This window comes from Elephas maximus, chromosome 23 (assembly GCF_024166365.1).
Source record: "Elephas maximus indicus isolate mEleMax1 chromosome 23, mEleMax1 primary haplotype, whole genome shotgun sequence".
Classification (NCBI taxonomy): domain Eukaryota; kingdom Metazoa; phylum Chordata; class Mammalia; order Proboscidea; family Elephantidae; genus Elephas; species Elephas maximus.
The window spans coordinates 76,048,117-76,069,744 of NC_064841.1; the positions used below are offsets into that span (position 1 = coordinate 76,048,117).

At 42.3% G+C, this 21,628-nt stretch overlaps 1 protein-coding gene across 1 annotated transcript in view; it reads right to left on the reverse strand.

The window, feature by feature from the left end:
- Positions 1 to 21,628, reverse strand: part of COL4A1 (collagen type IV alpha 1 chain) — a 172,941-nt gene that overhangs the window by 61,293 nt on the left and 90,020 nt on the right. Inside the window, exons 3-12 of the mRNA XM_049867355.1 lie at positions 7,392 to 7,481; positions 7,047 to 7,091; positions 5,564 to 5,608; positions 5,393 to 5,455; positions 4,832 to 4,885; positions 4,631 to 4,657; positions 3,462 to 3,545; positions 3,313 to 3,375; positions 1,985 to 2,020; positions 1,310 to 1,351 (exon numbers count right to left, since the gene is read on the reverse strand). Of these exons, the coding sequence (XP_049723312.1) occupies positions 1,310 to 1,351; positions 1,985 to 2,020; positions 3,313 to 3,375; positions 3,462 to 3,545; positions 4,631 to 4,657; positions 4,832 to 4,885; positions 5,393 to 5,455; positions 5,564 to 5,608; positions 7,047 to 7,091; positions 7,392 to 7,481 (549 nt within the window). The remainder of the gene's footprint in view (positions 1 to 1,309; positions 1,352 to 1,984; positions 2,021 to 3,312; positions 3,376 to 3,461; positions 3,546 to 4,630; positions 4,658 to 4,831; positions 4,886 to 5,392; positions 5,456 to 5,563; positions 5,609 to 7,046; positions 7,092 to 7,391; positions 7,482 to 21,628) is intronic.

The window sequence follows — 21,628 nt, forward strand, 5'->3', positions numbered from 1 at the left end:
TCAAGTCACACTGTTACTCAAGTCACTGCCTTACTGAAATCACAGTTACACAAGTCAAGTCACACCCTTAATCAAGTCACACTGTTACTCAAGTCACACCATTACTCAAGTCCCACCGTTACTCAAGTCACACCGTTACTCAAGTCACACTGTTACTCAAGTCACACCATTACTCAAGTCACACTGTTACTCAAGTCACGCCCTTGCTTGAGTGACACCTTTTATCTTACAAGAGATAAAAGGAGAGAAGAGTGAGCAGAGAGGAGGGGGCCCTCACTACCACAAAGAAAGAAAAGCCAGGAGAAGAGCACATCCTTTGGACCCAGGGTCCCTGTGCTGAGAACCTCCTATTCCCAGGGAAAGATGACGCCAAGACAAATGGAGATCTCCAAGGAACACTGGGCAACAGATGTCGAAAGAAGACAAGGCCGTTCCCCCAGAGCCGACAGAGAGAGAAAGCCTTCTCCTGGAGCCGGCACTCTGAATTCAGACTTCTAGCCTCCTACACTGTGAGAGAATAAATTTCTGTTTGTCAAAGCCATTCACTTTTGGTATTTCTGTTATAGCAGCAGTAGATACCTAAGAGAGAAGCCAACTGCCAATTATGTTATATCCTAGTTCTCATTATGATGGCCTTCTTCATTGCAGGGTTTGATATAGTTATGCTATTAACATACAAGTCTTAATTTTGACTCTCCTATAATAAATTCTAGGCCTGGCTTTATCACTGCTTAAGAATATTTTGAGTAAACTCAGTGTACAGATCAGTATAATCAATAGCCTCATTGTATTTTCTGTTGGTAAGATCACACCTATTGTTGTTATTGCTGGCTGCGGCTGAGTTGGCCCCCACTCATGGTGACCCCACACACAACAACTGAGCCACTGCGATCCGTATGGTTTTCACTGGCTGCTTTTCTGAAGCAGATCGCCAGGCCTTTCTCCCTAGCCCGTCTTAGTCTAGAAGCTCCTCTGAAGCCTGTTCAGCATCATAACAACATGCACATCTCCACTGACGGATGGGCGGTGGCTCTGCACGAGGTGCTCTGGCTGGGAATCAAACCCAGGTCTCCCACGTGGAAGGCGAGAATTCCACCACTGAGCCAACAGCGCTTCAGGGTCACACCTACAGCACTTCACTAAATCCGAGCTGTGCATTTAAAGAAAAATGCTAACAAACTAAAGAACATGCAAAGAAGAGTAACTATGATTATCAGGGTCCAAAAGTGGATGCCAAAGTGAAAACTCTATCATGTTTAGAACTGTGTGATTTTAATCACGAGAACCCTCCAAAGCAATGTGAACTCACCTTGTCACCCTTTGGTCCTTGAAAACTTAAGCCCATTTGCCCCTGTTGATTAGAAATTAGACTTTCATTATTAGGGTTGTCTACTCTGTTCAAAATCATCTCACAAAACCCACACAAAATGCAATAAGATGGTAGATTTCAGGCAAAAACTTCATCCCACAATTACCTTGAATTTTCAAGAAATTTGTGATCATGTTCTCAATGCATATTTTTAAAAAAAGCTTTTAAAAATATTATTGATAAAGAATTCTAAAACAACCTTTTTTTCTAAATGGAAGGCTTTTAAACTCTGGTTTTCGAAAACTAAGAGAAAGAACACTGATTTCAAAGGAACTGAAAGGAAGATGGATGGATGGATGGACAGATGGGTGGGACGGTGGATGGATGGATGGGTGGGAGGGAGGGGGTGGGCGTGTGGGTGGGTGGGTGGGTGGATGGGTGGGTGGGTGGATGTGTGGGCGGGTGGGTGGGTGGGTGGATGGATGGACAGGTTTGTAAGATAGATAAATCGATGCATGGATAGATACTTATGTAAATAAATAAAGGTATTATAAATTTCCAAAACTTTTCACAGAAACTTAAAGAATAAATTATGACAATTTATTAATTTATTCTTATATAGATTATAATTATTTGTAACATTGCCAAATAAAGACAACTAAAAAAAATCTTTACCTTTTCACCTGGAGGGCCAGGAGGGCCTGGGGGACCCTAGAAGAGACAGCATTTTAATTAAATTTGATTCTCAACTCTCATGAGCTTTAAATGCTTCTTGTACTGATGATATCTTAAGATTCTATGGTGAACATGATAATTTACCTTGTTAAATATTTAAATATTTTTTCCTATGCTAGAAAACTGTAAAATTTTGAAAGTAACCAGACTTTGGTCCAGGATGAATATGAACTGGGCTAGAAGCACCTCACAATTTTAGGCTTTGCCCTATGGAATCCAATAGTTTAAGACTGTGCCAGGTTAATAGATGGTGGATTAAATCGTCAGCCAAACTCTTCATAGCCTGGAGTTGCCACTTGTCCATTTTAGATATACTTGTTGGTCTTAAAAAGTTGAATGAGTTCTTCAAATGTTTGATGTGAAATCAAACACCTTCCTGTGTCACCAAACTTTAGAATGCTTTCTAAAAATCACTTAAAAAAGGCTAAATCAGTCATTCTTATGAAAAAATGAGTCCATTTATTTACAAGAATGTGAATGAGGCTATTTTACATGAATGTTTAGAAGAAGTGCTGGGTTTTACAAAAAAAAAAAGGTAAATTATATAGCTAAATCTGAAAATCTCTCCAGAGGACTCTCGGGATGACGTGAGTATGGCAAACTTACATTGCTCATTCCTAGCAAACATGGCGCTCCACAAAGACGTCTTCCTAGTATTGACTCTCTTGGACTCTCAAAAATGGGAGTGTGGAGGACAGGATACCCTATTTCTACTGAGCATTGTCACTGTGAAGTAGGGCAGGGCAGAGCCGTCTCCTCAGAAGTTAATCTCTGGGTGCTCAGTGTGGAGAGTCCTCACAACAAAACGTGAAGCGAGTGAGCTTCTTTGCGGCTGCCTGCTTTGTGCCAGCAACTCTTAAAAGTCAGGTCTCTCTGATATAATGATATTTCTACAAGTCCGTCTCCTCTAAGAGGTGGTACAGTCTCCCCCAAGGCAGAGACTGCCTCGTCTGTCTTTAACTCAGCTTCTTCAGGCCCTGGATATCACTAGTACTCAGTCTGTCCCTAAAATAACAACTTTGTTATTTTCTGGGAACGTCGTGGCATACAGTGCCATCCTGCAGCACCATTATTATCTTTTTGCACACAGTTCTGGGAATATGTGGACCATGAGTGCCTGCCAATCATTTTCATGAGAAAGAAGCTCATTCTCCCACCTCCAAACTGAGAGAGCACTACATGTAAACTTTTTGTTATTATTTACTTTCATGAATAGACACAGGTTGTTCTTCAATGACTGTTCTAGAGAAGTATTTGCCAAAACTTACTGGTGGTCCGGTAAGTCCTGGAGGGCCAACAGGACCTTGCAGCCCCGGGAATCCTGGGGACCCCTATGATTTATTGAGAAAGAAGAGAATTAAAATGCAAAGTAGAAGGCAATTCAGCACATGCTTACAATGATCCAGCAAATGCTTACTGGTGTTCCCGCAGGGCCAGGAAATCCTCTTTCACCTTTCAGCAGCGTACCGGGCACTTGGCCAAGTATTTCACCTGGATCCCCCTAGAAGATGAAAAAATAAGACAAAGTCATAAATATTCATATGCAGGTAAAGAAATTGAAGACTCACTGAGTAATAGGCAAACATTACTGTGTAGGATTAATTACTGTACCACCAGGGCTCCTTCCTTTACTGATCAAAAAAAAAAACAACAAGTTGCCATCGAGTCTATTCCGACTCATAGCTACCCTACAGGACAGAGTAGAACTGCCCCATAGGTTTTCCAAGGAGCGGAAGGTGGATTCAAACTGCCAACCTTTTGGTCAGCAGCTGAGCTTTTAATCACTGCACCACCAGGCTCCTCTTCACTGATGGCAGGGATCAAATTGCTCTCGGGTGCAATGGTAGGGTGGGCTTTAAGGTTTATTTTCCTCTCAATGCCACAGAGGGTCCTGAGTTCCAGCCCTCATACAAAGTGGGGGAATCAAGGTGAGAAACCTGGTTCTTGGGCTGGCAGTGAAGGAAACGTGCCATGACATCAAACTTCCTACCTAAGGCAATTGGGTTTTTTTCCTACATTAATTACTGAATTTATGATATAGTGACTCAAGATTATAGGCAACACAAAAAGGTGGTTGCATTTAAATGAAACCATTCAGAGTAAATACAATAGAAAGCTGGATTCCTTTTGGATGACATGGTGTTGGCGTGGAACAGCTCTGGAACAGGAGTGTTGGTGAGGTTATCTACCAACACCAAACCAAACCAACTGCCATCAAGTCAATTCTGACTCACAGGGACCCTACAGGACAGAGTAGAACTGCCTGATAGAGTTTCCAAGGAGCACCCAGCAGATTCGAACTGCCGACCTCTTGGTTAGCAATTAATCTTGACCGGACTCCCACCCGTTAACATTCACTATCATCATAGGTTTCCCATTACTATTTATTTCCTATTAAGAAATTTCCTAGTATCTAAACTTCAGAACCTAAAGTTGCAGTTTGTGTATATGACGTGCATGCTATTTTAATGTAACAGAGCTTACAAAAAAAATGTTTGTCAGCTAAAGTGATTTAAAGGAAATTTGTTTACATGGCACCCGTTTTAGGCAGAGTCCCTATAATTAATCTAACAAAATAAAACATACCTTCATTCCTGGCAACCCTGGAGGTCCCTAGAAAAGAAAAGGTTGTTATTGTGTTTTTTGTTTTTATTTTTTTTTTCCATCAAAATGTCATTAACATTAAGATATAAGTACAAACAAACATACAAAAACCTGGAAAGGGACTGAGAAGACAGAAATTATTACAGAAGAAAGAGATCTCGACTTAAACAACGCTATACTCACGGGGTTTCCGATGTATCCAGGGGAACCAGGAGGCCCGAGAGGCCCTCTTTCACCCTAAAGAGAACAGCAGACAATCGTTCACTAAAACTGCCGTGACAGCACCATTCTCATCCCCTCATAAGTCATACTGTCCTACCCTCCAGGGATGTTTCCATCTGTTGGTTAAAAACCATGTACTGAAGACAGTTTGTCACAAGCTTTATTCCTGGGTGCTACTTCAGGAAAGATGAAATATACTTAACAGCATAAGTAATAGGTGCAAGGATTAATAATAGAGTTTTCTTATTTGATTTGGTGGTTGACGACAGGTAAGAAATCTGGGGCTTAAAATATATTTAATTTTAGAATAAAAATCTACAAAAAAAGGGCATGATTATATTCTACCTGAACATTAAATATGAGAAAGCTGTACTTACTCATCCAATACAGGAAGCTTTATACGAGTAATGTTCTAACTGTGACCAACAAAGCTGTATTAACAGAGTATCTTTATCTGACTTCTTAATAGGCAAAGTCACATAAGCATGTACAATGGCGGGAAAATCTCGGGTCTCAATTTACCTTTGTACCGTTGCATCCTGGGATACCAGGAGGACCTGGTGGACCATCTTGGCCAGGAATACCCTGTAATTAAGAAAGTGAAAAAGTCACCAAAAGAGAGAATCACCAGATAGTGGTATTACTCGCATGTAATGTTTCCTAGGGGAGGGAGGGTGCATTCTATATACATACGGGAAGCCCTGGGTTTCCTGGGTAACCGGAGGCTCCTGGAGGTCCCTGTAAGGAATGAAAATGAAAGAGTTAAAGTCACGTCCTTAGGAATTTCATCTCCATCTGTCCCCTGCATCCACCTGGCTAACGGAGTCAAACTCTAATTTTTGGCGTTCAGGATATGCCCGCTGGGCAAACAGAGCATTCTGTGGGGGGGCAGCCGGTGAGGACCCAACCTAGGGGGACAGATCTCCAAGGCTTCCAGCTGCAAATCTACACAAGAAGCTGAGTATTAAAGACTTCAGGCATCAAGGCTGCACAAAGGCAAAATAACTCTGCCCTCATTTCATCTTCGGCAATTTCTAGGTTAAAAAAAACTAACCCATAATTCACATTAATTATCTCCAGTCTCTGGAGAAGGACATCATGCTTGGTAAAGTAGAGGGTCAGCAAAAAAGGAAGACCCTCAGCAAGATGGATTGACACAGTAGCTTCAACAATGGGCTCAAGCGTAGCCACGATTGTGACGACGGTGCAGGACCAGGCAGTGTTTTGTTCTGTTACACATAGATAGGGGTTGCTATGAGCCAGAACGGACTCGAAGGTACCTAACAACAGCAACGTAATTCACTTTAAAACCTCAAACAATTTGGAAGATGAGTTTATGAAATAAAATCAGTTCATTGGGGGGAAAATATAAAGTTATTTCTAGTAGCACCAGTTCAGCAGAAAATAGAACAGTTTTACTCAAAATGCAGAGGTAAGAGGGCCTTCGCTGCTCATATCTTCTCAATCCCAATGTGAGGTAACTCTCCTTATTTTTGGCAGTAACGTCTCAAAGAGTCCTCTCCTCTTGAACACTGAATTAGTGAAGGCTGAGCTAGTCTTTTTCAACCTCAGCTGAGCATTTTTCTCTCTGCCCATGCTCCTGTCTGTGAATGACCTTTACAGCGCCGGAGTATTTTTTAGCAAACGGGCGAATTCACCAATAAAGAACCCGCGAATAATGAGGATGACTTGTAATCATGGTGTTATTTACTCTACCTTCTGCCCCAAGAACCCACGGGAGTGACAACAAGAAGCACACGCAGGCTATTATCCCATTTCCCTTTTAGCTAGACAGCAACGCCAGGATTTAAATGTTTTTACACTTTATAATGTTTTGTAAAAAAAAAAAAAGAGCTACAAATGCTTTTCTACTTTCAAAATTTGCTTTTAAGGTCTTCATCTTTGCATTCCCTCGGAATGAGAGTAGCGAAGAAAGGAAAAACAATGAAGAAGGAAGACCAGCTTTAGCTTTGAAAACTTCATTGCTTTTCACACTAAATGAAACTATCTTTCTTTAATGACTTCTTGATATATAACTAACACCCTGCCTCACCCCACCCCAAAAATTCACATGCTCCTATAAGACATTCTTGAGGAAGAAGACATGGGAGAAGACACGCAGGAGTTGTAAGAGCCCAGCTGATGTGCAAACCCAGTCAGTAACAATGGTACTCACTCTCGTCCCTTTTGTTCCTGGCAGTCCAGGTTCTCCAGTATCACCCTGGAATAAAACAGAAATGCCATTACAATGTCATGATGACATTACAACAAGAATATAAACCCAAAAACCAAATCAAAACCTTTGCTGTGGAGTTGATGCCGACTCATAGAGACCGTTATAGGACAGAGTAGAACTATCCCATAGATTTTCCAAGCAGCGGCTGGTGGATTGGAGCTGCCAACTTTTTGGTTAGCAGCCATAGCTCTTAATCACTGCGTGCGCCACCAGGGCTCCAACAAGAATATAGATCATCTTAAATCCACACCCCGCCCCCCACCTCCATTAAACATTTAGTCTTACCTTTTGTCCTGGTGGCCCATGTGGTCCTTCAGGTCCTTGCATTCCGGGAAACCCAATAACACCTTGTAACCCTGGGAGGCCTCTTTCTCCCTGGAGAGAAGGAAGCCAAAGTCAGTCTGAGGAGGAATACAGGCTGACAGAAATAGAGGAAACAAAGCAGTCGATCAACCTTTCTAAGTATCATCTAACATTGCACCAGCCTACACTGAGTGTCTGAACATAGATGTCACAAATTCCTATTTCAGGCGGCTTTTCTCTACCATAAGTTCTTTGACGGCTGGACATATTCGTACTATGGCATCCGGCACAATGCTTTATATGTACTAAAGGCTAAATCGTTTGTTACGCAAGTCAAATAATGAATTTGTGGGGCTTCCTACCCCGCACTGAATTGATTATAATTTCGTTGAGTTAATGAAATTCTCTTGTATCAAATAAACACAGCATTGAGATTTTGTGAACAGACCATCAGTTGCTTTGCCTGTAGATATCTTTCAGATCTTTAGATACCTTTCGGATCTTTAGATACCTTTCGGACTTTAGATGTCTTTCGGATTTTAGCCATCTTTGGGATTTTAGATCTTTTTTGGAGGTGGAGGTAGGCACAGTGTTCATATTACAAGTTTCAGCACAAGACGTGAAGACTTTCTTATCCAATCAACAGTCTGAAGATACGCTTTGATAATATGTCTTTTACAAAGTGTTTTTTCAATAATACATGTAGCTCAACCATGTGTGTATACGAGACTAAATGGGCACACCAGCCCAGAGGCAAGGACAAGAAGGCTGGAGGGGACAGGAAAGCTGGACGAATGGATTTGGGAAACCCAAGGTTGAGAAGAGGAGTGTTGACATGTAGTGGGGTTTGCAACCAACATCACTAAACAATATGTGAATTAATTGTTTAACAAGAAACTAATTTGCTCTGTAAACCTTCATCTAAAGCACACACACACACACACAGTTAAAAAAAAATAAGTTTTTTGCAAAGGTAGGATTGAAGTATAAATACGGTCTCTGTCCTTGTGGAGCAAAAAGAAGAAACATTATTTTTGAAAGAGTGAACATTATTAAGGGTTCAGACATGTGGCACACCTAATAAGGACTATAACTATTCAAAATGGAAAGAAAATGGTCAGGACAACTGGGATTCTGAGCCTTAAGCTGGTTCTTCCTGGATGAATGCAATGAATATACATGAAGAGAAGGAAGAGAGCAGAGGGTATGAAAATTCAGGAAGGACGATGGCGAATAGAGGGGGTGATGAGGGTGAGGTTTAGGGCAGGTGAACACAACACACTCAACAGAGGAAATTCAGCTGGGACAAGAACACAGCAGAATGAAGTGCTAACGTTTTATCCTAGAAATATGTACCCTCTAGGCATCAGGGATCAGGGAGCCAGTGGCCAATGACGCAATATTTTAGGAACTCAATATTTAGATTGCCAATATAAAATCACGATAAGAAATCAAGAAAGCATGTTTTCTTAAAGTATGTGGACTTAACTGCAGTCTTAAAATACAAATTGGGTGGATTACATAACCATTGTTAGCTCATTTAAAAGCAGAAGACACTTTAGAGACTACAGGCACGGTGACCTAGTGCTCAGTACTTTTTTCTAAGTTGTGTAGTAAAAATACGCTGACAAGCTATACAGTGCATAAAATGTACTCCGAAAACTGCACACTACTAAGAGCTATTTTCGAAATCCTTCCTCCTTACCTACTGGAAATGATACAGAGCAAGGACTTTAAAAGTCACCTTTCTTTCCAAGCCCCTTCAGGTATCCCAGCAACTGCTGATGAATGAACAGCATATCGCGTTTTTATAAACGCAAAAATGTGGTTCTGAACTTGTAATTGCAGCCAGCCACTGAACCACATGAAGTCTTACATTTAATTGGAAGTGTAAGTCAGGAGTCCAGAAGCAGCATTTAAATAAATGTGGAAGAGATTATTTCAAACTCTAGAGGATAAAATAAAACAGTACATGGGTTAAAGAAAATTACACCCTACGGTTTGGCACGCTATTTTGGAACAGGAGCGTCCAGGGAATGTACCAGAAAGGACAGATACTAATACACGGATAACCCTCAGGAAAGGGTCTGACAGGGAACGCTGGCTCCACTTGCTTGAGGCCTTGCGATAGCTGGGAAAGAAAAATACTCTCAGACCAAGACTTGTTAACAATGAAAAGCTACTTAAATATATTCACTGTTAACCTAAAATAGGGCCAACAGGATACAGACACAGAAAATCCCGATGATGAAGAGACAGATGGCAGGCAGTCATCATGTGAAGTTCCCTTCATACCTTCATACCTTATCTTTTATTCAGTTGTAGGAAAATTCTAGCGAGATACAATAGAACTAAACTGAGAACAGCTGGCTAAAGAAATTTAAAAAAGAAAAAAACTTTGAACTAGCCCTAAATAACGTAACGTGAGACAGGAGGGGTTAGCAGTATCGTTATGAAGCCAGCAAGATAAGATTTTATAGCTTTCATTTCAATCATGGGAAGTTCGGAAGCCCAAAGCCAGATGAGCCGATTGAAGTGTTTCTCACTGAGTCAGCAGTGAAGCCAAAAATAGAAATAAGGTCAGCTGACACCCCAGTCCATGTTTTTTGTAGGTCACTAGAGCAGAGGGTTCCCAGCGCTGTGTTAAACAGTTCGCCAGCATTAACTCGCCGGAGTTATCAGCCCTTTCACGTCCACTTCACAGATAGGGAAATTGAGAGTCCAGTGCTTTATTGATGTCATGGGGGACCCCCTGCACACTCCTGGGAACCAAGTACAGAAATCCAGATTCCTGGTCCTCGCTTTAACCTAAAGCAAACATTCTTTTCCTTTAACCTAAAGCAAACATTCTTTTTTAAAGAACGCATTCTTTCCCAAAAGTCATTGGAGGGCTTAAGCAATCTGCCTATCCCAAGAGTTTTGAAATGAAATAGCTAAAAGGAAGTGACTCCTTAGCTGACATGGTTCTGGCCACCCCCACATATTTTTTTTAACTTTCTCAATTTTTTGCTCGGACAAAAGTACACATGAATAATCTAATACCCAGTATTCTGTCCAACTTTACTATGGGAACCAGAGCAGAGCAAACCGGCAGGATAAGCATCCGGACAGCTATACAATTAGCTGGCAAACAGCATACGCTGTACGTTGTCCAAACTATCCCTGTGGAGCTCACGGCAAATCTCCTGTGGTCTTGCAGGAAGACCACAGGGCTGGCCATGTCACGCGAAGGCCCTTCTCGCCAGTCATTTCCAATCCGAGCTCTGCAGCCGTAACGGGCAGCACTACAACTGAGGCTGCCCTTCCGCCGGGTTCAAGGTGGAACGCGCACAGTTCCAGCAACTGGGAAACAAGATTCCTTAGTCATCTTCTTTCCCATGACGTCTTAAATGCAAGGTCCAAAAGGACGTGGTGATCACACAATTAATGCCAGGAAGAAATGAAAATCGCAACCACTGTTTTCTGTAAGCCAGAAAAAAAAATCAAACCCTTTGCTGTCAAGTCGGCCCCGATTCATGTGATCCCATGGGTTAGAGGGTAGAACTACTCCAGAGGGTCTTCTGGGCTATAATCTTAACTGAAGCAGACCACCAGGCTTTTCTTTCTTGGTACCACGGAGTGGGTTCGAACTTCCAACCATTATGAGCTTCTGACCTTTTGGTTAGCAGCCGTAGCTCTTAACCACTATGCCACCGAGGTTTCCATTTGGTTAGTAAACCAAAAAAACCCGTTGCCATCAGGTGATTCCTACTCATAGCGACCCTACAGGACAGAGTAGAACTGCCCCATAGGAGCACCTGGTGGATTTGAACTGCCGACCTTTTGGTTAGCAGCCATAGTACTTAACCACAAGCCACCAGGGTTTCCGTTAGGTTAGCAGTGGAGCGCAAATCGTTTGTGCCACCTAGGGACCCACTGTTTTCCATAGCAATGGAAAACTTTAAATGCGGGAAAGAAGAGAGAAACTTACAAAATCTTACACAAGATGTTTTGTTGCAGTTGCCTTTCATGAGTTCATTCTTGAATATCGGTGCGATGTATCACACTAATCAAAAAAAGGTTTATATACTACACAACGGAAGTGATTATCTTAGCTGTATCCTCAAATGATGAAATTCAGAGTATAAGGAAGAAAAAGAAAATGCCATTGCCTGGAAAGACGAAAAAATGCAACCATAGAGGATAATCTAGGCATGGAAACTAGCTGTTCTAAATTAGGCATGAAATAAGCCTTCATTTTTTTTTTTCATGGAGCAACTTTAACTTTTGCTTAACATAATATCTAAACTGAGGATATAATTTTTAAAAATCCATGAAACGCAAGGATAAAAGGTCCTTTTATACTGCTACTCAACTATTTCCCTTCCTCTTAACAAAAATGTGGAAACAAGTACATGATTCTGGAAATCAAACACTAAAATATGGCTGCCTTGATATCTAAGTCAGAAATTCAAATACAAAAAAACCCACCTAGGATGGCGGAAGTAGAATTGTTGTGAAGTTTCTAAAAGTGAGGGATCCTATAATTACCAACAACAAAAACTGAAGTTAACACAAAATACATCTAGGATAAGCAGTCATCGAAGTTTTACTATCAGAGGCCATATTATGCCTGTTTCAACAGCTGGCATGTGAAACTATCTTTTGACCCATTTTTTAAATTGATTAAAAAAAAAAATTTTTTTATTATAATCATAGGTCTTCCCAATGAACTAAACTACAAGCAAAAATCTTGAAACCCAGAGCACTGGGTTTCTCTCTCATTCAAGGGCTGACTGCAATGTGTACAGCCTCCCATTAGAAAGCGGAGCAAACCTGATAATAATTACAGAGACAGTTCTTTGCTCTTCACTTCCAGACTGTAAGTACTTCAGAGTCAGGGATATCTTTTTATTAATCCAAAGTGTTTGGACAAACCATGAATTCAATAAATGTTGGTGAACAGATGATAAACTAACCAACAACATCACATGACACTTAGCATGAGGGAGGATTTCACATACATATCCTAAAATTTTGAAAACGAAGTGAGAAAAGATTATGGAGCTGGAAGGGATGTCTTTCCCAATCTAAAGTTCTATGTATACAGAAGCAGTAAACCAGGTGCTGAAAGTCAGCTCCAACTCATGGCGCCCCCATGTGTCAGTTAGAGTAGAGTTTCAATGGCTGCTGTTTTGAAGTATATTGCCAGGCCTTTCTTCCGGGTACCGCTGAGCGGACTTGAACCTCCAACTTTTCTGTTAGCAGTTGAGCATATTAATCATTTGTACCACCCAGGGACTACAAGGGACGTATAAAGAGACTGGTTAATGTATGTTGTTTGCTGTTGAATTCCATTCCGACTCACAGCGACCTGACAGGACAAAATTGAACTGCTCCACAGGGTTTCCAAGGCTGTATCACGGCTAAAGAAGGCACATGGAAAGCTATGTTCATGCCAGGAAACTTCATCAGCTGTTCTTCTTCTGTCATCTGCTGCCTTGAGATTTCAGTTTCCAAGCAAGGCCACAAATAATTTAGGGAATGAAAGCACTTACATGTGGAGCCAGAGCTCACAAAACATTCATTTACGGGGTAACTATGTCAAATGATGGGTCACAGTCAATGGGTGACGCAGGACTCAGCCAACATTCCACAAATCCAATGCCTTGAGGCCAACAACAATCAGACATCTGCAGAACCATTTCCTGAATGCCGATGCTGCTGGGAAAGTCTGTGGAAGGCTACTAGTGTCATGGGTTCATGGAAAAACTGTGACCAGCCCCACTGGGAGCTCTGTCCACGCCGTTAAGTTTGACATTATAGCGGAAATATTGCTCCTACTCCAGAGGCAAGGAGGGGACAGGAAATAACTGACATGTCTGAGAAACATAAAACTAAGACATTAAAAGGGTCTATTTTTCCTAAGGACAGAACTCTTGATTCTCTTTTGCACTATAAGCCATGTACCCATCCCAGTGCCCTCGAGTCGATTCTTAATAAAGGAATATATATATCTTAGTTAAAAGTATGCAATATGTCTTTAATAAATTAAATACTAAGGATCATTTCACTTAACCACTATATGGTATCATTACTATTTTTTTCTGATATATAACATTTTAATGTGATCAGGTGCAAAAAGCATGGTTACAAACCTTTGTCTTCTTTCCAAAGTCCTGTTTTCTCTCTCAAGCCCTGATGTTTAGTTTGAGAGAGTCAATATTAGAGGCCTTTACCTACTGGCTCACGATAAAATACGAGGGTCTAATGGTTTAAGGGGACTTCTAAGTCAATTGGTAAAATAATTCTATTATGAAATCATTCTGCATCCCACTTTGAAATGTGGCGTCTGGGGTCTTAAATGCTAACAAGCGGCCATCTAAGATGCATCAGTTGGTCTCAACCCACCTGGATCAAAGGAGAATGAAGAACACCAAGGTCACACGACAACTAAGAGCCCAAGAGACAAAAAGGGCCACATGAACCAGAGACCTACATCATCCTGAGACCAGAAGAACTAGTTGGTGCCCGGCCACAATCAATGACTGCCCTGACAGGGAGCACAACAGAGAACCCCTGAGGGAGCAGGAGATCAGTAGGATGCAGACCCCAAATTCTCATAAAAAGACCATACTTAATGGTCTGACTGAGACTGGAGGAATCCCGGTGGTCATGGTCCCCAAACCTTCTGTTGGCACAGGACAGGAACCATCCCCGAAGACTACTCATCAGACATGAAAGGGACTGGACAGTGGGTAGGAGAGAGATGCTGATGAAGAGCGAGCTAATTATATCGGCGGACACTTGAGACTGTGTTGGCATCTCCTGTCTGGAGGGGGGATGGAAGGATAGAGAGAGTTGGAAGCTGGCAAAATTGTCATGAAAGGAGAGACTGGAAGGGCTGACTCATTAGGGGGAGAGCAAGTGGGAGTACGGAGTAAGATGTATATAAACTTATATGTGACAGTCTGACTTGATTTGTAAACGTTCACTTGAAGCTCAATAAAAGTTAATAAAAAAAAAACACGAGGGTCTATACTAAGAACTGGGAAACTCTGGTAGCGTAGTGGTTAAGTGCTACAAAGCTGCTAACCAACAGGTCGGCAGTTCAAATCCACCAGGAGCTCTTTGCAAACTCTATGGGGTGGTTCTACTCGTCCTATAGGGTCGCTGTGAGTCAGAATCGACTCGACGGCAGTGGGTTTGGTTTTTTGGCTTTTTGGTTTTTATACTAAGAACTTTAACAACTCTATAGTTGAGAGAAACAGAGAGCCAGAGAGAAATAGCTGAGGGTTTAAGAGATTGTTCCTGGAAAAAAGGACATTCCCCATCTTCACAAATTCAAAGGATGAGAAAAATTGGAAAGATGTTTTTAAAAAAAAAGAAGAAAAGAAAACTCCCTTATCCATGACCTTCAAGCAATATAGGATCCGTTCTATGTCTATGAGCCTCTGGAGCCATCCTGCCTCTTGTAAACTGCATGGGGTTGGTTTGAATAAGCTGACCCTAGCCTCTTATTGCATGGACATTAGTAACCCTCCCTTCTGACCATCTTTGGGTTATTGTGACCTGCTCCTGAGACTTCTGAAGCTGAAAATTATCAGGTTTGTATGAAGCATTAGAAAGACAAGCGCTGGAGTCTCCTGGCCAAAACAAAAATAAGTGGGTTTTGAGAACGGGTGTGTAGCTGGACATCTGAACCAACACAAAGTGAAAGGGAAAGGCCTCTCTATGTCCAAGCCTGTACTGCAGTTCTTACACTTGACTTTGAGCCTCGGGATTTTCAGGTGGAAAATGCCAACTGCTGTGGATAAAGTCCATTTTATGGATAAGGTCCACCTTACGGATAAGGTCCATCTTATGAATAGGGTCCATCTTATGGATAGAGTCCATCTTGTGGATAGGGTCCATCTTATGGATAAGGTCCATCTTATGGGTAAGGTCCACCTTACAGGTAAGGACCATCTTGTGGGTAAGATCCGTTTTATGAATAGGGTCCGTCTCTGGATAAGGTCCATCTTATGGATGGGGTCTGTCTTGTGGATAGGGTCCATCTTATGGATAAGGTCCATCTTATAATTTTTTTTTTTTATGGGTAAGGTCCATCTTATAGCTAAGGTCTGTTTTATGGATAAGGTCTGTCTTATGGATAAGGTCCGTTTTATGAATAAGGTCCATCTTACGGATGAGTTCTGTTTACAGATAGGGTCCACCTTACGGATGAGTTCTGTTTACGGATAGGGTCCATCTGAAGGATGAGTTCTGTTTATGGATAGGGCCCATCTGAAGGATAAGGACCACATGTTCCTGCTCATGATCCATCAGCCTGGGACTGCCTGCCCATGCAGCAGTGAACACAGAACTTTTCCCAAGTGTCTGTTTCTAGGATTGATTTCTGTTGGGGTAATCCTGAAACTGAAACATTATTTGAGCCTACAATGAGTTCTGGCCCAACTCCAGGTTCACATATTCTAATACAGATTTTAACATTGCTAGTAAAGTTGGTTGGAGACCTGCTGGTGCAGTGGTTAAGAGCTCGGCTGTTAACCAAAAGGTCAGCAGTTCCAATCCACCAGCTGCTCCTCAGAAACGGTATAGGGCAGTTCTACTCTGTCCTACAGGGTCGCTATGAGTTGGAATCAACTCAACGGCAGTGGGTTTGGGTTGGTTTGGTTTGATTAGCCCTCATCCACATCTGTTTCCTTCCTTGATTCGACCTATGTCCTGGCTCTCAACCTCACTCAATGCCCAAATAGTGCTGCCAACCACCAGGCATTTACTCAGCCTATTTAGAGACGATTGCCTCCACCTGAAATAGCTTCAGTCGCACTCAACCGGTGCCATTGCCTGGAGCCCCTGACATATCCATGTAATCTCAGCTAAACATCCTCTCCTGGAAGAAGAACTCCCAGACAAGAAGTGATCTGAAGAAAGCCATTACGTCACTAACACACAGTTGTTTGCTGCCATCAGGTAGGCAACCCTACACACAACAAAAAGAAAAGCTGCCTGGGCCAGCATCAGCCCCAAGGTGGGTTTCAGACTGGACCACTGTGATCCATAGAGTTTTGACCGACTGATGTTTGGAAGTAGATCTCCAGGCCTTTCTTCCTAGTCTGTCTTAGTCTGGAATCTCCAGTGAAGCCTGTTCAGCATCGCAGCAGCGCACAAGCTTCCACTCACAGACAGGTGGTACCAGCACATGGGATCCCTTGGCCAGAAATTAAACCCAGGACTTCTGCATAGAAGGTGAGAGTTCTACTACTGAACCACCACGGCTCCCAATCAATAGGCAGTAAACCCAACCAAAATCAAATCCATTGCCATCGAGTCGATTCTGCCTCACAGCGACCCTATAGGACAGGGCAGAACTGCCCCATAGGGTTTCCAAGGCTGTAATCTTTTATGGAGGCAAACTGCCACATTCTTCTCTGGCGGAGAGGCTAGTGGGTTCAAGCCGCCGACTTTTCGGTTAGCAGCCGAGCGCTTTAACCACTGCTCCACCAGGGCTCCTTAATAGGCAGTAGTAGATCCTGTTATGTGGCAGAAAATAGTCAACGGGCTTTTACAAATGACTGTGTAAGGAAAACCTCAGTAGGTTCTTGATTTTTCACCACAAGAGGGAGCCATGGGACCAACAACTTTTTTTCAAGTTACCTAAGACAAAGCAAAAAAAAAAAATTATTATTTTTTTTAAGACAAAGCAGTGGACCTGAAGTACGAGGCCTTTTTTCTTAAAATATTCAGCGCTGTTGGACATATTAGCCTGGGCACACCTGGAACAAATCAGTTTGAGAAATCCGAGAAGATACAACTCAATGGGTGAGAATTTTTGTTAGAATTAAAATTTTAATTAGAATGAAATATACAGCTGGTTACATGAATACGGTATTAAGTGTCAGGTAAATGCCGCTACCCTAGAAAGAACTTGAACTGTGGACAGTCTTCAGATTGCTTTTACCATCCATACAAACGGAGAGAGTATTTGCATCTAACATAAAAGAGAGGGGGACAATACATGGAAGGTCAGCTCAATTGGACTGGACCAAAAGCAAAGAAGTTTCCGGGATAAAATGAATGCTTCAAAGGTCAGGGGAGCAAGTGCGGGGGTCTGGGGAACATGGTTTGCGGGGACTTCTAAGTCAATTGGCAAAATTATTCTATTATGAAATCATTCTGCATCCCACTTTGAAATGTGGCGTCTGAGGTCTTAAATGCTAACAAGCGGCCATCTAAGATGCATCAATTGGTCTCAACCCACCTGGAGCAAAGGAAAATGAAGAACACCAAGGCCACACGACAACTAAGAGCCCAAGAGACAGAAAGGGCCACATGAACCAGAGACCTACATCATCCTGAGACCAGAAGAACTAGTTGGTGCCCGGCCACAATCGATGACTGCCCTGACAGGGAGCACAGCAGAGGACCCCTGAGGGAGCAGGAGATCAGTGGGATACAGACCCCAAATTCTCATAAAAAGACCAAACTTAATGGTCTGACTGAGACTAGAGGAATCCCGGCGGCCATGGTCCCCAGACCTTCAGTTGACACAGGACAGGAACCATCCCCAAAGACAACTCATCAGAAATGAAAGGGACTGGTCAGCGGGTGGAAGAGAGACGCTGATGAAGAGTGAGCTAATTATATCAGGTGGACACTTGAGACTGTGTTGGCAACTCTTGTCTGGAGGGGGGATGGGAGGATAGAGAGAGAGGGAAGCAGGCAAAATTGTTAAGAAAGGAGAGACTGAAAGGGCTGACTCAAGAGGGGGAGAGCAAGTGGGAGTAGGGAGTGAGATGTATGTAAACTTATATGTGACAGACTGATTGGATTTGTAAACGTTCACTTGAAGCTTAATAAAAGTTATTAAAAAAAAAAAGAGAGAGGGGGAAAGGTAAAGTTTATTTTTTAAGTGGTTCAGGAAAAAAAGTGGAAGCCCCTCAATGAGATGGACTGACAGTGGCTGTAACAATGGGCTCAAGCGTGACAATGACTGTGAGCACGGCGCAGGACTGGGTAGTGTTCCGTTCTGTTGTACAGAGGGTCGCTGTGAGTCGGAACTAACTTGATGGCACGTAACAACAATATTTTTTTTAAATGACTGCATTGAAATAATATATACACACTGCCATCAAGTCAATTCCGAGTCACAGTAACCCTACGGGGCAGAGTAGAACTACCTCGTAGGGTTTCTAAGACTGTAAAATCTTTATGGAAAGGTTGCCACATCTTTCTCCCGCAGAGCAGCTGGTGGGTTTGAGTCACTGGCCTTCCAGTTAGCAGCCTAGCGTTTAACCACTCACTGTGCCACCAGGACTCTAAAATAGTATATTACTGGCAAACAATGAAATCCTAAACTACATGCATAAAACCTACCAAGATGAAAGGAGAGGAATCTCTGAGGAACTATTACTAAGCATCCAACTGTCAGTAAAATCTATTTAAAGGTTTTTCTTTGGTTTCCTTCTACTTCAAGTTTATAGGAAACATATTCTTTAAGGTAATTTAATCCATTCTCCTGACTTTTGCCAATTGTGAAGGAAAAAAAGGAATCCATTCAATTTTTAATAGTTCCGAAGGAAGGCGATAGCATGGTATAATCTCCTTTGCTGACAACTTAAGTCATTAAATAATTTAATAAGTCATTAAATTGTTATTAGCCAGGGAGCTTACGAGACCCTCATGAAAATCAAAGTCATGAATGCTTCTGCTGAAACCTGTTACCTTACATTCTGTGTCTCATATGTGGGTTTAAAAACTATCTTTAAAGGCACAAAAACAATTTAGCCGTAAGAGATACTATACTGCTGGCTTGAAACCCTTATTCACTGTGGCTTTGAAGGTTATGCGCTTTGCCCACTGCAATGGGTAGGGGGCGCCATCCAGCCAGAGCTCTGCATTGGCCCAGAGGGGAGTCTTTATCCAACAGGCTCAGAGCTGAGTGAGATACTCAGGGGTGGGGAAACCACCCCTAAAATAAGCAGAGACTGTGTTGTACTCACTTTCGTTTGGTACACCACCCGCAGTAGCCAACTGACAACCAGAGACCCATCCACACAGCTCCCCTGGGCAGCCCCGGCCACTGTCATGATTAACAGCAGGTGCTATGCCAAGGTCACCTAGTGAGGTACACCCCGCAGGGAGGGCAGACAGGGCAGCACAGACACCGCCCTCCCGCTCCCCCTGCCCCACCAGAGATGCCAGGAAACACCAGCAGCTACAGACTGGGGAAGGCGGCCACCAGTAGAGACTAGACAGCAATGGGGTTTTGTACTGGACTGCCAGAAGGTGAAAACCCTAATGAAGAATGTCCATCAGAGCCATAAGCCCAAATGTTGAATTGCTGTCGCTTAATACTTTGCTTGCTTGACTGACCACTGAGTTTCCTTTTCACTTGCTCCATTAGAATATTTATTTCAAAAACTGCAGACAGCCCTCAAGGAACTAGGACAAGCACCCTGGGGATGTTTACAGCTGGTGCTCCAGCAACTGACGGGGACCGTGAATGCTTAGGACTTGTTTGGAATTTCCACCTAAAATGGAGATTTTGCTCACCAGCTCAAGTGTCTTTTTAAAAAATTTCCATGAAGTTTTCCAAAATTCTCCATCCCGACTCAAATTAAAATTTGGGGGGTGGGGGGAGGAGAGAAATCAAAGGAACATAAATAATTAACCACAAAATAACAACTACAAAAGGTTAGCTCCTTTCTCACTTTGAACAAGAAAAAATAAGTCTTTGCCTCAGAAAGAAAATTTGCTTTTTTTTTTTATTTTCATTACCCCCAAACAAACAGCCCCGAGATTTAAAAAGATGTAGTCTACATTGTTGGCATATTTGAAAAATACCAGCTAGTTCATAATTACCTAAGCAGCCCTTGGAGAGTTTTCACGTGACCATAATTGAGGGTGCTGTGAACTTGAACTTGAAGATGTATGCGGGTGGGTGACAGTATCTGTGGAAGTGTGTGTATACTGTGCAAAATCAGGGCGCCTGAAAGTCAGGAAATGCCAAAATCTGGGTCATGGATTTTTCTTTTTATCTGTGATAACAATAAATACGAAAAATGCAAAAGAAATACCCTAACGATAATAATTTTAACTCATAAAGGAATGGCATGCAAGCTATTCTTTGGGTTTGCTGTTGTTGTCAGTTGTTTTGAAGTCCAACTCTTAAAAAAAAAAATGTATTGTGTTTAGATGTAAGTTACAGAGCTTGTTAGCTTCCCATTTGATAGTTGTACATAAAGTGCTCCACAACCTTGGTTGCATTCCCCACAATGTGTCAGCACTCTCCCCATTTCCGTCCTGGGTTCCCTGTTTCCTCTCATCTGTATTTTCTACTCCTTCCTGCCTTCTCATCTTTGCTTTTGGGCAAATGTTGTCCTTTTGATCTCATATGGTTGATCATTCTAAGGAACAAGTTCCTCTCGGTTTTACTGTTTATTTTATGGGCCTATCTACTGTTTGGCTGAAAGGTGGTCTCCAGGAACAGCTTTATATCCAGGTCAGAAGGGCCATAATCTAGCAAGCTTCTCCAGTCTCTGTCAGACCAGTAAGTCTGGTCTTTTTTGTGAATTTGATTTTTCTTATTCTACATTTTTCTCCTGCTCTGTCTGGACCCTCTGTTGTGATCCCAGTCGGGACGGTTGGTAGTGGTGGCCAGGCACCATCTAGTTCTTCTGGTCTCAGGGTCATGTAGGCTGTGGTTCCTGCCATCCATTAGTCCTTCGGACTCATTGCTCCTTTGAGTCTTTGGTTTTCTTCACTCTCCTTTGCTCCAGACAAGAAGAGACTCATAGTTGTGTCTCAGATGGCCGCTCACAAGTTTTTAAGACCCCAGATGCTACTCACCAAAACATGATACAGAACACTGCCTTTATGAACTATGCTGTGCCTTGATTTTTTTCTTAAAACATGTATTAAGTGCAATTATCTATCAAAGTTCAGTTTTATGGGTGCCCCCACAGGAAACAATCCCTGGTTCCTATTCTCTGTGGCCCCCACGTGGGCTCCCATGGCCCCTCTGCTTCTGCTATCAGGGTGCTCACCACACTGCACCAGAGACGCTGGGTCTCGTTTTTGTTTCTGTGGCTAAACTTAACATAAGAAAATAAGAATTTCTTGAGTATTTCTATAAATGAAGGAGAATTTTAAGAAATTCTCTTCTATCTTAAGCACCAGACCTTTTTAAATTTTTTTAGTGAATACTTCTGAAATTATTTCCAAGCTCAGAACAT